We start from the raw sequence: 16,833 nt of genomic DNA on the forward strand, positions 1-16,833 counted from the left end.
TTAAGTTTATTCTTCGATATCTTACACCTTTGTCATTTGTGGTGGGACCTTTCTGATGTGTATTGTATGTTTTAGGAGAACCAAATGGCTGCATTTCTTGTGTGCACAACACAATGAACACCTTTCCACTTATAGGGTGGGATGTGACCCAAGTCAGTTGTCTAAAGAAAAAACTGTCCACTACAGTTGATTTAACATGATGAGTAATTTAACTTCTAAAATAACATCTCAGTTTTTGTTTTTCATATTATTACTTTTTGTACTTTCAGGATAGAATATAATTCAAACTCTAGTTGTTGTTTTGTTTTTTCCTAACATTTTATCCTTTGTTTCTTGGTCATATTGAAATTTTAGTACTTTTGGAGTAAAAGAAATTGTGTGTTCCAAATGTTTTTTCCTTTTTGGTTCCTTGGTTTGGTAAAAGCAAGTGGATAAAGAATAATGAATTTAACTCTTTTTAAGAAGTCTGTGTTCTGGCCCACGGATATTAAAAGGGAAAGGTAAAGTGAAGAACTAAGTTGTTTATGTAGAGAAAAGATAATAGGTATTTCCTGCTTAGGAGGTGGCACAGCATAGTAGTTAATGGCTCAGTTTCTGTTGTCGCATAACCTACAATCATCTTAGTTCTGCCGTGTGTTCGTTAAGGGTCCTTGGGGAAGTTACTTAACCTCCTGTCTCCATTTGTAAAGTAGGGATGCTTTCTAACACATAGGATAGTTAAAAGGATGAAATGAGATATGCTAGTGCTCGTCTTATGAGTGCTTTTTAACTGTTGTTTTACTTCTGGTCCTAGTGAGATAATGGTGTGCATCAGAGAGACGTCGTTAGGGTTCTCTTTGAAGATCAGGTAGGGTCTTTCTACTGCGTTAGGAGTCCATGTTTATCATCTGAAAATGAAAACAAAAATATAGATTAAGAGGAAAAATATAACAACTTAACCCCCTCCCCTCCCCCAGATACTACCATCCAGAAATAACATTGTTAGTGAGGACACTCTTGTTACATGTTTGGAATTGGAGTCCATGTCCCTTTGATAGAGGAGACTGCTTTCATATTTGGAGGGTCTCAATTAAGGTTGCTGGACCTAAAGTTTAATTTTTTGTTATTAGGGGCATTACTTTTTATAAAATTTATTCCTTAAATGCAGTTTCTCAAATGTTAGGATTCCTTATCGTCTGTTGAGGTCCATTCTCCCATGTAGACACAAGGCTCTGCTTGGATAACTATAAGGTATGATACAGTAAACACTACACGGAAACATAGGCTCTGTTCCTAGTTTGGAAGTCCCAAATCTTCACCTCCTACTCTGGCTAAACTGGAGCACAGAACTCCCTTTCTGTTTTCCTTATGCGTAAAGCCTAGACCAGAACCATACATAAGCAAGCACCTTTTTCCTGCTTACTACATCCTACCTTTGCTCTTGTCTTAAGCCTTTCAAATTGAGAGCCACTCTGGTGGGAGACTGACAGGAGGAAAAAAAGGTTTTTCACACTTTTCTCTGTCCTCTCCCTTACAAAACACTCCATTCCCAGTCACTCTGTTGTGATTATTCCTGTTCATTCTGTATTGATGCATAGCAGGGGCCATTCTTCAAGTTAGAAAGGGGGCTGGATGTGAATATATGTGTATATATATGCATGACTGGGACATTGTGCTGTACACCAGAAATGGACACATTTTAACTGACTGTACTTTAATAAAAAAATTTTTTTAAAGGGAAGGCAGATAAAATAAGTGGCTAACAGTCTTTATTTTTTCCATCTTAACTCAGTGGACTTAAATGTGGGACTGATGGTTAGCCAGACTGTTGCTCTCCCCACTCAGCATCAGTGAACAGCCTAAGTCATACACTTCTCTGAACCTCTAAGCCTTCCCTCAGCTTCTTTATATTTACTTAGAAGTAATGGCCTGGTTTTATTTCCTAGGGTATTTTTAGGTATATTTCTTCAGTGGATCCTCTTGGAAGCCATTAAAATGCATATACATATTTAAATTGACCTGAAGACTATCCTATATACTGACCAAGAAGTCATCCTTTAATTCTGTTTCCTCTTTTAAAATGTGCCTCACCAGCTGTTATCCAGTTAAGTTCACCTCACAGGGTTACGCAGTATCATGAGTATAATAACTGTCAAATTGTATGTTACTAAAAATGCTTTAGAATTTGTCCCTTGTTATTAATAAGATGTGAAATTACACACCTTTGTCAAATAATACAGTGACAGTGATCTCAATTAATTCCCTTGTTATTTTTAAAAAGATAACTTCTTTCGTTACTAAATGTGATAGACATATTTAACCAGGTGATTAAGCCCTTTAGATTTTACTCTTTAGGAGAAAGGATTCTTCTCCAAGGTTAAGCTACTAAAAAATGTCAATCTTTAGTTTCAGGTAGCCATTCTCTTTCTAACAATGCATCAGTAACTTAAAACTCCAATGTGAAATCATGACCTAGAGTATTTCTAGATTGGAATGGTGAGGGCCTGATCCATTTCCTTTTTTTAAAAAAGATAACTTTAAAAATTTTTTATACAGTATAATACATGTAGCAGTGCTGGTTAAATGTATATTAAGTGTTGTGTATAGGTTAAGTATAGAGAGAATGACTTTACTGAAAATGGCTTTTCCATCTTAATTTTTCTTCCTTCCTTTATTTAAGGATTCCTAGATGAGGTTATGAAGAAGTATGGCAGTTTGGTCCCACTCAGTGAAAAAGATGTCCTTGGAAGATTAAAAGATGTCTTTAATGAAGACTTTTCAAATAGGTTTGTTAATGATGCTTAAGTTAAGCCCTTGAAAATAAAATTGTTGACATATATGACTTTTCTCTTGATTAAAGAAAAAGATACTTAGCAATAAATCGAGTTGAACTTATGTGTTTTTTTTTTTTTTCCTTTTCTTTCAAAATATTTGTTTCAGAAAACCATTTATCAATAGGGAAATAACAAACTATAGGGCCAGACATCAAAAGTGCAACTTCCGCATCTTCTACAATAAACACATGCTGGATATGGATGATCTGGCAACCCTGGATGGTCAGAATTGGCTGAATGACCAGGTTAGTGTATTGTAGATTCTCAAAGTGGAAAAGTTGCAGAGGATGTTGGACAATAAAATATAATTGATAACCTCTGGGTTGGTCTCACAATTATCTTTTGGAATCAAGGATTCTTTATTGCTTACTGAAGTGACTTATTCATTAATCCCAGTATCCAAAAGGCTTGATTACTATTAGCAGTATCAATATGTTATTCATTCTGAATGGGGCATTCTGAATTGGATAGGGGTTAGTGAGCTGGTTTTATGTTGACTTTTTGTAGGTCATTAATATGTACGGTGAGCTGATAATGGATGCAGTCCCAGAAAAAGTAAGTGAAAATTTTCTCTTAATTCAGGAGGGTCCTTGTATATTAAAGGACTTTTGTTTTGTTTTGTTTTTTAACTATATAATTATTTGATATTTCTTAGATTTTTAGAAAACATTAGGTTTTGTCTTTGTCTTGTGCTAGGGTTGGGCATAAGTTCTGTAAAGTCATGTCAGCATAAGAAAGTCATGATCCCAGTGTTTTCCTGCTTATTTGTTTCGGAGTGGATTTTTTTTGATATCTTGAGGAGGCTTTTTTTTTAAGTAGGGAGATGCACAAAAGGGATTATTTGATTTACGGTTTTAAATTTAGCTTAATGTCTTACTCCCTTTAAAAATGTAGTAAAGTAGTATTCATTTTCATTTTTTCTTGGATTAGTCTTTGATAGTTCAAATACAGACCACCCCCCTTAAACTCTAAAATTCCCTTAAGACCTTAATTACGCATCAGAACTTTTAAAAAATTTAATATGTTAATTTTTCTTTCTGAGTGTTTAAATTCCCTGATGGGCAGCCTTTGATTTCAACAAGCAAAACCTTTCAAGTTCTTCCTTTTTCAAGGTCTGTCTTCCCTCGATCCCTCCCTCCCTCCCTCGCTTCCTCCTCCCCCCACCACCTTCCCTTCTTGTAGGTACTGGGGATTGAACCCAGGACCTTGTGCATGCAGAGCACGTGCTCTGCCACTGAGCTATACCCTCCTCCCTCCAAGTACTTTATAAACTTTTATAAATCTAATAATTTAGACAGGCAAATATAATGAATCTCAGATTCCAACACTACTTTATGAATATAGACAAAATGTCTGACATTCCACTTAAAAATCACAAATTTGTTATGCATTTTAAATTGAAATGAGGGTAGTCTGTCAGATTCTTTAATATGTCTAATTCTCTTAATCATCAGTTTAAATCTAAACACATACAGATGATTTTTAATATAAAGTATTAATTTCAGGGGTATAATTTCCCTTCATAACTGCTACATTTAATTCTAAACCTTCATTGGATTAAAAGGACACTTAATAAGGCAGTGGTTTTCCAAGTGTAGTCCCCAGACCAGCAGCATCAGTATTACCTGGGAATTTACTAGGGATGCAGATTTTTGGACTCTAGCCCACATCTACTGAATCAGAAACTGGAGGTAGGGCCCAGCAATCTATGTTTTGACAAGCCTTTCAGATTCTGAAGCCCTCGAAGTTTGAGAATCACTGCTCTAGAGATAGCCAGAATCACTACACCCTTTTTATTGATATGTAGAGGTGCGTGGTTCTCAAAACAAATGTGTAACAGAATCGTCAGAAACCAGATTGCTGAGCCTCACTTCAGCCTCACCTCAGAGTTTCTGCTTTATTAGGTCTGGAGTGGAGCCTGAGAATTACATTTTAACATGTTCCCAGGTGATGCTGATACTGCTGGTCTGGTGACACATCCTGAGCACCTCAGCACTAAGGGATCAGTTTTACCATCTCAAGAGAGTCAGTTACTGAGTGAATACTTTAAGACCACAGTATGTTTACTCTCAGGTGAGCTGATACTAATTTATAAGTCAGAAGTTTGAAAAAGCCAAGGATGCAGGCTGTGATGCCGTATGACCAAGTAATTCTTTCAGTGCTAGAAATGATCACGCTAAGGCCTTTTTATAGTTGTGACTACAGAGTCTCCAAATCCACATCCTTCAGTTGGGGTTAGTTTTGGAATCCACATCCCTTGAGTTCAAGGTATTATTACCTCATTCTTTCATAGCCTCTTTCAAATTTATCACCTAATTTGAAGAGATTTATCAGGTTGCTTTTTTACATGATTGGATTCAGGTAATCTATTTACTTCCCCATTCCACTTCTGACTACACCCCACAGCTGTAAGGTCATTCTAATGAAAATTTGAAAGTCTTCTGTGAACTGAGTAATACATTTTGGTCATTATTCTTAAGAAGAAGCTTTTCCTCATTTTTATGTTTATCTTACATTGAGAGATTTTTAAAATTTCCGTTTCTTTTGACGTTAAATCTGGGTACAGCTTAATCTGAGTGCTTGAATTTGATATCTCTTCTAGGTTCACTTCTTCAACAGCTTTTTTCATAGACAGCTGGTAACCAAAGGATATAATGGAGTAAAAAGATGGACTAAAAAGGTATTCTATTTCTTTTTTATTCTAAATTTGAAATGCAGATGATAAGCCACTTTGAGTGGAAGGACAACTTTAATGCCAATATGATGTTAATTAGAAACAGACTCTAATGTAAGTTTTTTATTGTTTCTTTTAAATCTTTTTGTTTGAAAGACAAGACACTTGAGTCTTGAGCCTACCCAGTTGACTGGAATATGCTATAACAGAAAGCCTGGGCTGGAAGTAAATAGTTCTGACAATGCTATTAGCTTGCTGTGCAACTTGGAAAAGACACTTAATTTGGGCTTTAGATTGCTTATTTATAAAACAAAATGATAAATCACAGTAATCCCTAAGGTTCCTTCCAACCTTAATTTCTCTCTATATTCATTGATTTGTCAGAGACATTTTAAAAGCCACCTTATATTCTGTTTTTGATATTTTGGAAAAAATTACCAGCAGATTCAAATTCCACAATCATTGTTCTAGAGATATTGTAACTTCGCCTTTTACACTGAATGGGTTAGTGAAATTAAGAGTAAGTCTTGGGGCAGGGGAAATAGCTCAGGGATAGAGTGCCTGCTTAGCATGCACAAGGTCCTGGGTTCAATCCCCTGCACCTTCATTTAAAAAAAGAAAAAGGAAAAAAAAGAGTAAGACTTACATTGTGGGTGGAAATAATTTTTTGCAAAGTTCGAATACCTGATTGAGCATTGCTTTGTAGCTAATATGTGCAAGGTGTCATCAGTAGTGCCAAGATAAATGAAATGTGGTTTAAGGGCGCAAATCTGGGGAAATAGATATAATGAACTCAGGAGTCAGACCTGGTTCAGAGCCTAGTTCAGCTACTTACCAGTTGTAAGACCTTGGGCAAATTACTTAATTTCTTTAAGCTTCAGTTTCCTCATCTTTAAAATAGGAATATTAATGGTATTTACCTTGTTATGGGAATTAAATGAGATAATGCATGTAAACTACTAAGCACATGGTAAACAGTAAGTGGTGATCTTTTTCATATTATGATGGTAGAAGCATGGGAGACTAGTGTAGCTGGAATGCAGAGAGCAAAGAAGAGAGTGGCATGAAGTAGTCTGATTGAGACATGTAGGGCCTTAAGGTCTATGTGTTGAATTTTATCCTAAATGTGTAAGAATCTCTTGAAGGGTTCTAGGTAACAATAGCCAACTTGTAGTCTGCTCTAGCGGCACTGAAGATGATGGATGACTGTGGAAGCAAAGTTGTTGTGGGTAGAATAGGAGGCCACTGAAGATTTTAGAATGGTAGCAGGAGAGATGAGTGATGTACACAATTATGAGTGTGATCTAGGAAGTAAAACTAACAGGCTTGGTGGAGTTTGTTATGAGGATGAAGGAAAAAGAAGTGTCAAAGATGACTTCCAGTTATGGGTTTGTGCCACTGGATGGGCTGTGGTGGTGTTTATATTAGAAAAATTGAGGACAACTAATTAGTAGGGGACTGGTCAAATTAAGATTATACACTCATATAGTAGTATGTAGCTGAGGAAAGATAAATACATATAGTATGGAGTAGAGAAAAGAAATATTATTATGGGTTTGGTTCCAGACCACCACAATAAAGTAAGTCACCGAATTTTTTGATTTCCCAGTGCATGTAAAAGTTATATTTATACTGTATTGTATTAAGTTTGCAATAGCATTATGTCTGAAAAAATAACATACATACCTTAATTAAGAAGTATTTTATTGCTGAAAAATGCTAACCATCATCTGAGCCTTTGGTGAGTTATAGTAGTAGTATCAAAGATCACTGATCCAGATCACCATAACAAATATAATAATAATGAAAAAATTTGAAATATTGTGAGATCTACCAAAATGTGACACAGATATGAAATAAAGAAATGTTGGAAAAATGGCACCAATAGACTTGCTCAGTGCAGGGTTGCCAAAAACCTTCAATTTGTAAAATAAAAACACAATATCTGCAAAGTGCAGTAAAACAAAGTATGTCCTGTAAATAGCATGGAAAAATATATACTCATGGAATAATATCTGAATAATAAACATAAGAATGAAGGAATAAAGTCAAGTATAAATTTATGAGTCATTTCATTAAATAGAATTAAATTGTTCCATTCTCTGGATCCTCTCAGACTGGATTAAATCACAAAATCCAACTATATGCTGTATATAAGAAATAAACATAAGATAATATAAAAAAGAAAGCTTGAAAACAAGGTGACAGGTGAAGAGGTACAAGGCAAATACAAACTAAAAGAAAGAAGTGGCAGACAGAAAAAGGAATAGCAGTATTAACAGCAGATGAGGTAGAATTTAAGGTGAAAAGTACACTGATAAAACTTCTGTACATAGAAGATATAACAGTATTAAAGAAACAAGGAGACCTTGATAAACAGGTCTTGATAGTGGAAGGCCTCTCATAGTTGAACAATCTAGTAGACAAAAAATAAGATCATAAATAAAAATTATACAACTAACATATTTGGATTAATAGATATTTACTAGATCTCTATACCCCTCAAAAAGAGAATAAATATACATTTATACCTGCATCTAAGGAACATTTGTAAAAATTGATCATGTAAGCTGGCCACAAAGAAAATTACACACACACTTTCTTGAGCACAATTAAGTCAAATTAAAAATAAATAATAAAAGATGACTAAAAAACCTTAACTGCAAAATTTTACATATGATATAACCCTTGGACCTAAAAGAAAATAAAAAAGGAAATTATATACAAACTTTCTAGGAAGGGATGGAAAGGGGAACACATCTTACCAAACAACTATGGAACGTAATAAAGCTGTTTTGAGGAAAAAATAATGGCCATAAATGCCATTATTATTAAAAGATGAAAAATAGAAGAATTAAGTACTCACTAAATTAGATTACATTGAGATAAATTACAGAATGACCAAGGATTTGAATGCAACAAAACTTACACAATGAAAGTACTAAGAAAATCCATAACAAACTTTTAGAAACTACTCTGAGAGTAGCAAATTCCATTCTAAGTATAGCTTAAAACTCAGATGGTATAAAAGAAAAACAAATTAATTCAAATTTACATAAAAAGACAAACAGGAAACTAGGGAAAATATTTACAGCTCATATATTTCTTAATATATAAAGGGCTTCTACAATCAATAAGAAAAAGACCTCACCAACTCAATAGAATAATGGGTTAAATGACATGAATGAAAAATTTGAGGGTGGGGGGTGTAGCACAGAGGTAGAACGCATGCTTGGCATACATGAGGTCCTGGGTTCAACCCCCAGTGTCTCTGTTAATGAGGAAAAAAATAAAAGTAAAAAAATTAATAAATAAAAAAGTTTGTAGTAAAGAAAGGCTTATTATTGAGTTGTTCTGGATATAAGTCCTTTGTCAGATCTGTGTTTTGTGATTATTTTCTCTGTCTGTGGCTTTTCTTATTTCTTAAACATGCCTTCTGATGGAGATTTTTAATTTTGATGGAATCTAATTTACCATACTTTTTTTTTTAATAGTTCTTTCTTTCCATATCCAGTCTAAAAATATTTGCCCTATATGTTTTCTTCTAATAGCTTTATAATTCTAGGTTTACATCTCGGCTACATCTCAATTTTTGTGTAAGACATAAAGTAGGGATCAAGGTTCTTTTTTTTTTTTTTTCTTCCTCCTCCATATGGATATCCAGTGTCATTTGTTGAAAAAGCTTCTCTTTCCCAGTTTAATTGTTTTGGCATCTTTGTAGAAAGTCGATTGACCATATATGTGTTGGTCTATTTCTGAACTTTATGTTCTCTTACACTGATCTCTTTGTTTTTACCATACTGGCTTGATAACTGTATTTTTATAGTATGTCTTAAAATCGGTGTAAGTGGCCAGCTTTAACCTTTTTCCAGATTGCTTTGGCAATTCTTGGCCCTTTGTATTTTCATATTCATTTTAGAATCAGCTTGTCAATCTGTGTTTTTAAAAAACTTGCTGGATTATGATTGGGATTGTGTTTAATCTATATATTCATTTGGGGAGAATGGACATTTTAACAATATGAAGCCTTCCAGTCCACAAATTTAGTATATTTTCCATTTATTGTGTCTTTAATTTTTCTCCGCAACGTGTCATAATTCCTAGTGTACAGATCTTGCATGTATTTTTAAAAGTGTATCCCTAAGAATTTTCTACTTCTGAAGCTGCTATAAACAGAATTTTTAAAATACTATCTTCCAGTTGTTTGCTGTTAGTATATAAAAATACAATAGATTTCTGTATATTGACCTTGTATTCTGTGACTTGCCAAACTCACTCACTGGCTCTAGCTAGTGAGTTTTAATTCTTCCTTTCTAAACTGTATGCCATTTTTTTCTTGGCTTACTGCACTGGGTAGGACTGGCTAGTACATTGTTGAATAAAAGTAATGAGAGAGGACACCTTTGCCTTGTTCTTAATCTTAGGAGGAAAGCATTCAGTTTTTCACTATTATTTATGAGGTCAGCAGTAGGTTTTTTGTAGATGTTCTTTATCAGGTTAAGGAAGTTCCTTCCCATATATGGTTTGCTGAGAGTTTTTAATCATAGATGGATGTCGTTTTACCAAATACTCTTCCTGTGTCTAAGGAGATGATCGTATGTTTTTTTCCTCTTTATTCCTTTAATGGGACCCAGACTGAAGGAGCAGCACCTAATCTAGAGACATGCCAGTCTCAGGGCCACATGATGGCTCTTGAAGCTTCAGCTTGGTCTTGACATAACTTCATTTCTCTTTACATTGCATTGGTTAAAGCAAATCATATGACTGCTTTTCTCCCCACCGCGAGGGGCAGTAGGCAGTTGTGTATAATTCTTTTATAGGGAGGACAGACAGCAAATAATTGGGGTCAGTAATACAGTCAATCACACACATCATTCTTAATTATATGGATACGGTTGTGTGAGTGTTTGTGTGTGTGTGTGTGTGTGTGTGAAAATATATTAAAAAGAAGAAAAAGATCTGGAAAGATACATACTTAACTATATCTTTTCATCTGTATTTTCTAATTTTTATTTTTAAATTGTTTTTATAATTTAAGTTTCTTTTTGAGGAAAATATAAATTTGTTCTCATTTAATACTGTATTTTAAACATGATTCTTGGTTTAGATACTCAGAATTTTTGAGTTGGAAAGGACCAATTGTCTGTCCTATTTAATATTTCCTTCTGTTTACCTCACCTCCCAGGTTTATGGATGCTGAAACCAAAAAACAGAAGTGCTAATGTGCTTTGTACCAAAGCCATGTAGACTAGTAGAAGGTTCATCTAGAGCAGGACATTATCTGAATGTAAGAAAGCAAGGAAAGCTTGAGAAATAGTTTCTAAGAATCTGTTATAGTTTAAAATAGCCTTGTAATTGTTTTAACCCAAAGAATCACCAAGATACAAAAAACATCTGAAAAAAAGAAATCCATTCACTCTTTTATGAATGTTTATTGAGTACCTACTACTTCATATCCAATCCACAACTTGGTTTTTGACTGGTACAGTGAATATTTCTAGATTTTAAAGAATATGTATTAGGATATGAAGGATGAGTTAGGATGTAAAGGATGTATAAAGAATTAAGTATACTCAACATCTGAGAGACCCATGGTAGTAATAATGATCTAAGATTTATTGGCTACAAATAATGCACCAAGCACACTTTTGTGCATTTTACATGTATTATCACTCTCACCAACTTCATAAGCTGGGTACTATTGTTATCTATATTTTATAGTTGAGGAAATCAAGCACAAAGAAGCTATGAAAAATGCTAAAGTTATCTAGTCAATAACTGAAAGAGCCACAATTTGAACTTGACCAGACTCACTTCAGAACCCATGATCTTAACTACTACACCACATCTGTGGAAAGATAGAAGGCGAATAGATGGCTGTGCTGTTTTCTAATACCATGATTCCTTCCTAATTAAGAATTGATTCTAGGTCAAATATGTATGTAAGAAAATTAGTTAAGCTTAAAAATAAGGGGCTAGATCATATTATGTAATTGATAAGCACAGGTTTAGCGGGTTAAATGAAAAACAGTGCTTTCTGTATCTTCAGTTTTCTTATTGTTATGTGTTACAGCTTAGTAGTTATAAACAGGGCTTTAGACTAAGATCTGGGCTCATATTCTGGCTTCATCACTTCCTAGTTTTATGACTGAGTAGGTCAAAGGTCAGTAAATGTAAGCTGCTGTTTATTGTTACTGGTTTTGAAAACCTGTGGTGATGACTCCATTTTTTCCCCTTTTCTTGATCAGGTGGATTTGTTTAAAAAGAGTCTTCTGTTGATTCCTATTCACCTGGAAGTCCACTGGTCTCTCATTACTGTGACACTCTCCAATCGAATTATTTCATTTTATGATTCCCAAGGCATTCATTTTAAGTTTTGTGTAGAGGTAAGTTAATATACTGCACTTTTTTTCCATTTATCTTGTGATTAACCAAATGGTATCTTAGCTCTGGACAGAACAGCATAAGTCAGTACCATGGATGATCAGTTTCTGTCATGTCATGCCAAAATGTTGGCAGAGAAAAGGACTACAAGAGGAATCTCCAGGTGGGAAGAGGTAGTGGTCTATGATCTGGATCCTTCTCTGAGATACATGCTGTTTGGATTCTGTCAGATTTTTGTTCTTTTCTTTCCCTTAAAACTACATTTTGAACGTGGATAGAAGTCATTTTCTTTGGTTTCTCTTAGAGCCAAAATTGGCTTGTATCTTCAAAATAACTTCTGTAGAATGAGAATCAGCTGGCAGTATTAGAATTCAACTAAAAGAGTTCAACAAGATGGTGGGATATAAAGCAAAAAAAATCAGTATATGTTTCCTGATTTTCCTGCACTAGCAAGAACCAGTTAGAAAATGTAACTGAAAACAGAAAGATTCCATTTTCAAAAGCAACCAAGATGTGAATTATCCAGGAATATACCCTAGCAAAATTGGGGACATTCTTTGAGATGAAAACTCTTGAAGTATTTAAAGGAAATCTGAATAGATGGAAAGATAGGCAGACTCAATATTGGAAGGACATTAATTCTCCCCAAACTAATATAAACCAATTTCTGTCCTAATCAATTTCCCAACAGGATTTTGAATGAAACCTGATAAGCTCATTCTAGAATTCAAATTGCAGAATTCATGTGAATGAACAGCTAAAATAGTTTTAAAGTAGAATAAAACTAAAGGAATACTTGTCAAACCATATCACAAAGTTTTAATAATTGAAACTATTATACTTGTATTGGCTTTGGAATAGACATGTAGATTGGTGGAAAAGCATAGAGAATCTAGAAGTAATTCATGTATATGTAGGAACTTTGTATATGATAAAGTTGGGAAAGTACAGGCTATTCAATATATGCCATTGGGAAAATCAGCTATTTGGAAAAGTTAGATATAGATCCTACTTCATACTGTTTATAAGAACAAATTCCAGATAGAATAATGACCTAAATATAATACACAAAACTATAAAATTAGACTAAAATATAGATTTTATGCTTTAAGAGTAGGGAAGGCCTTCTTATACAGAACCAAAAAGCAAAAGACAAAGGGACAGACTGATAAATTTGACCATCTCATAATTTAAAACTTCTGTTATGTCATAAAGTTAAAAGGGACAGACTTGGAGAAAATGTTTGTGACATATATAATAGATAGTCCCTATCAAAAATATATAAAGAACACCTACAAATGAATAAGAAAAATAAGGATCTAATAGAAATGGACAGAGGATAAAATAAGTAATTTTTAGGAAAAATGCATATATCTGTTAAACACATGGAGGGATGCTCAGCCTCACCAGAATTAAGGGAAATGCAAATGAATACTTCCTCAGAATTTTTTTAGGAAAAGTTTGATGGTATTAAAGTGGGTATAAGGAAAAGTTTGCAAAAGTTTGATGATATTAAGGTGGGTATAAGGAAATAGTTATTCTTGTATTTTCTGGTGGAGTATATACATTAATACAGCCACTTGGGGAACAGCTGCAATTCCTAATCAGTTTTAAGTGCCTTATAAAGTAAAAAGATGCATATCCTTTTACATTCTAGTTCTGTTTCTTGGTATCCACTCAATGAAAATGCTTGTATTTGCAGCACAGGGATGGGGCACACAGCAGGATGTTCATTGCAGCATTACTGATAATAGTGAAAAATCAAAACCACCTAAATTTAACTCTACCAGCAGAATAGCTAAATACATACACTGTAGTATATTCACACTGTTGAACCAACCATAGCAGTTAAAAAGAATATAGATCTACATGTCCTAACATGGAGGGATCTCCAAGACTACTGATTTTGAAAAAGAAAGTTGCAGAATGATACGGTACGTGGAAAGAAAATAATATATGCAGACATATATATGTATGAATGTACATACCCATACAAACCCATGTGTATATACACGTACATACATCTACTCCACCTTCAGAGGAGTTAATTTCATTCATGTGACCTTTGACATAACCCTTAGAAAAGATAGGCAGAGAAGGATATGCACAAAGAGGTAGAAGGCATAAAGGAAATTTTGAAACTCTAATAGGCTTTAGTTACCTTGGTAGAGGTTCCAGCAGTGGACTTGACTGTATTTAGTATCCAGAATGGGTTAAGTGTAACTTACTAGAAACTGAATAATACTTTTAACCTGCAGCCCTCACAAATATAGACTATATCTAAGGCTACAGTGTTTTTTTTTTTTAACTTAGTTTTCATTATTAATGATTTCTGCCATGGGTTCCTTCCCTCTGTTGAGCATTGGCAGTAGTTAAGACTTTTTGTTTTGCCAGTATTTATTTAAGCTTCAAATTCAGCAACTTGACTTACTGCTACAAAAAGCCGACCATCTCATAAAAAGTTCTAATTAAACCATATACCATTGTCTACAGTCTGAGTGCATACCTGAGTACAGGAGGTCTGAGTCCTTCACACTATAAAGTGTAAAGGTCTGAAATCAAGTTCTAGCTTTAAACTCTTTAATGCATTCTCTGCCCAATGGTGGGGCCACAGCCTCCTCCTTTGCTTCTGTCTGCTGTGGGCAGGTTCCATTTTTCACCAACTGATGGAACACAGCATCTGTGTTGTGGTTTCTTTTTAACCAGAATATAAGAAAGTATTTGCTGACTGAAGCCAGAGAAAAAAATAGACCTGAATTTCTTCAGGGTTGGCAGACTGCTGTTACAAAGGTAAGTATGTGATAAAAATGAAAACCCAGGCATGTCAAGGGGATGGAATTATCTAAGGGGTGGGTGTCTTTAAAAGCATTTGAAGAGTGGTCACGAAGATGCCAACAGAGAGTCTGGAGGCTGCAGGGAGGTAGCTCAGAATAAATCTCAGTTCAGTATTCATCATCTGGCTGCCCAATTTCTCACTGCTTGCTGGAAACAAGTAAATTCAGTCATTTCATCCCAAGGGCAGCTGCTAATGATATGGCTGCCCTATTGAAAAAAAAAAAAAAAAAGAAAAATTTTTTGTTGGTACCTGCCTCTTGCCTCATGGCTCTTTATTTCTGAATGACTCATACAGACCCAGAGAAATACTGTAATGAGTCTTTGGATTCACTAAGGGAGCAAGTGCTCTGGGCTACTTTCCAGGCATTTGGGGAAGACAGTGGTATGAGTGCTTCAGTCTGAACACAGTCTAGAAGCAACACTGTGTTTGGCTATAGATATTAAATAAGCTGTATGTGGGGCAGAGCAGCAGACCTAGCCTCTCAACCTTGTCGCAAATACCAGTGTCTTACATTATGGTCACTACTTTGTTTTCAAAATGTTTTTGCATGTATTATCTCATTTGATCCTTACAGTCTATGAGGCAGGCAAGTCATTCAGGGATAAGAATCCTCTTTATTCTACTATAGATGAGAAAACTGCAGTCTAGGTGTGACCTTCCTCAAAGGCCATCAAAACTACTGGCAGTCGGGTCCTTGAACTTAGATCTATCTGGATCATTGACACAGCGTTAAAGAGGCAGAGTCTTGAAATAAACCTTTAACCCAGACCCAAAGGGACAAGGTTTATTTGTTCATCCTTGAACTGAACTAAACGCTAACTTTTAAACTTTGGTTTTGTGTTTTAAATAACCTGCCATGTTAGTTCAAAGCAGAATTGAACTTGTAAATTTTCTGAATTTACCCACCTGTCATATTCAGGTTTTCTCCTAAATTCAGTCAGGATCTGTCATATCCCAATATGCCTACCACCTGAGGCAGAATGCAGTAACCAGTACTTTGGAAAATGTAACTGCTTACCTTTACGATTTCTTTAAAAGAACAGGACAGAGTTGTGTCACGTGTGATAAAAAAGTGAAGACTGCCAAGCAGGATTGTTACTGTCTTGAGTATTCAGAGTCTGGGCGTGCATTCTCTCATCCACAAATCCATTTTGATTCCATTGTCAGTAAGTTGATAGCAAAACTGATTATTCAAATGGAAGTTTTAAAATAGGATTTTGATTTCCCATTTCTCATATTTAGACAAAATGTTCTGTAAGTTGTGGTCTTTTCATGTGGTCAGATGCCTCAAACACTTTAAATACCAGAAGTATCCACCAGCTGTCCTGGATACAGATGGGTTTCCCGTCTCTTGCTCATTTTTCCATAAAAACAGCTTTTCTTATCTGAAGAGGAATACTTGGACTTACTTTAATGATCATTTTGTTTTTCCCTTTAGTGTATTCCACAACAGAAAAATGACAGTGACTGTGGAGTATTTGTGCTCCAGGTAAAGAAATACCCTTTTCACTATTTACAATGTGTAAATTAAATTTGTTGGGCTTAGAAGTGAAATCCCTGTGATGTGTACATGGTACTAGGTACAAGTAACCGAGTATGTTTCCTCCCTCTCTTCCTTTGTTGCTGGGAAGCAGTCATTTCTGCATTTTCAAATATTACCACTAGGAAGAACAATCTTCTAAGGCTGAAGATGAATAATTGGTATCATCTGTGTCTTAGAGGTTATTAGTAAGCCACATTGGAGACTGACTGAATTTGACCATATCATAGACCCTTGGCATCTGCAGAATTAACTTTTTTTTCTAGCCATTAGCAGGTGGTCTTTAACCACAGAGTAAAAACTAATTAGATTTTAAACAAGTGCCACATTCAGATACTGTGCTTTTCTCATGCTGTAGGTTCCCTTAGTAGTCCCAAAGGGCTACTGAAAAATGTGTTACACATTACATTTATGAAGGGAATTAGTTTGTCATCCATGAATTTAGAGACTGCAAAGATCTTGGAAGATGTGCTTATTCATATGACTAATGAATATCTGGGGTTTGTGAACAAATTCAAGTTTAAACGGCCATGTTAAGTCTAGCTGCATTCTCAGCAGATTGCATCTTGAGAAAAATCAGAGCCCC

General features: G+C 34.9%; 1 protein-coding gene and 1 non-coding gene across 4 annotated transcripts in view; one reads left to right on the top strand and one right to left on the bottom strand.

Moving 5' to 3' along the window:
- Positions 1–16,833, top strand: part of SENP5 (SUMO specific peptidase 5) — a 42,597-nt gene that overhangs the window by 22,236 nt on the left and 3,528 nt on the right. For 2 of the 3 annotated variants that reach the window (XM_010959303.3, XM_010959302.3), the window contains exons 3-9: positions 2,660–2,765; positions 2,920–3,058; positions 3,321–3,368; positions 5,416–5,493; positions 11,736–11,873; positions 14,578–14,661; positions 16,146–16,196. In XM_010959303.3, coding sequence (XP_010957605.1) covers positions 2,660–2,765; positions 2,920–3,058; positions 3,321–3,368; positions 5,416–5,493; positions 11,736–11,873; positions 14,578–14,661; positions 16,146–16,196 — 644 coding nt within the window. The remainder of the gene's footprint in view (positions 1–2,659; positions 2,766–2,919; positions 3,059–3,320; positions 3,369–5,415; positions 5,494–11,735; positions 11,874–14,577; positions 14,662–16,145; positions 16,197–16,833) is intronic. The other variant, XM_045519832.2, reaches the window with a different exon arrangement.
- Positions 3,991–4,062, bottom strand: TRNAA-UGC (transfer RNA alanine (anticodon UGC)). Its single transcript has one exon. It is a non-coding gene; the product is annotated as a tRNA-Ala (tRNA).

The sequence above is a fragment of the Camelus bactrianus genome, chromosome 1, assembly GCF_048773025.1.
Source record: "Camelus bactrianus isolate YW-2024 breed Bactrian camel chromosome 1, ASM4877302v1, whole genome shotgun sequence".
Lineage (NCBI taxonomy): Eukaryota > Metazoa > Chordata > Mammalia > Artiodactyla > Camelidae > Camelus > Camelus bactrianus.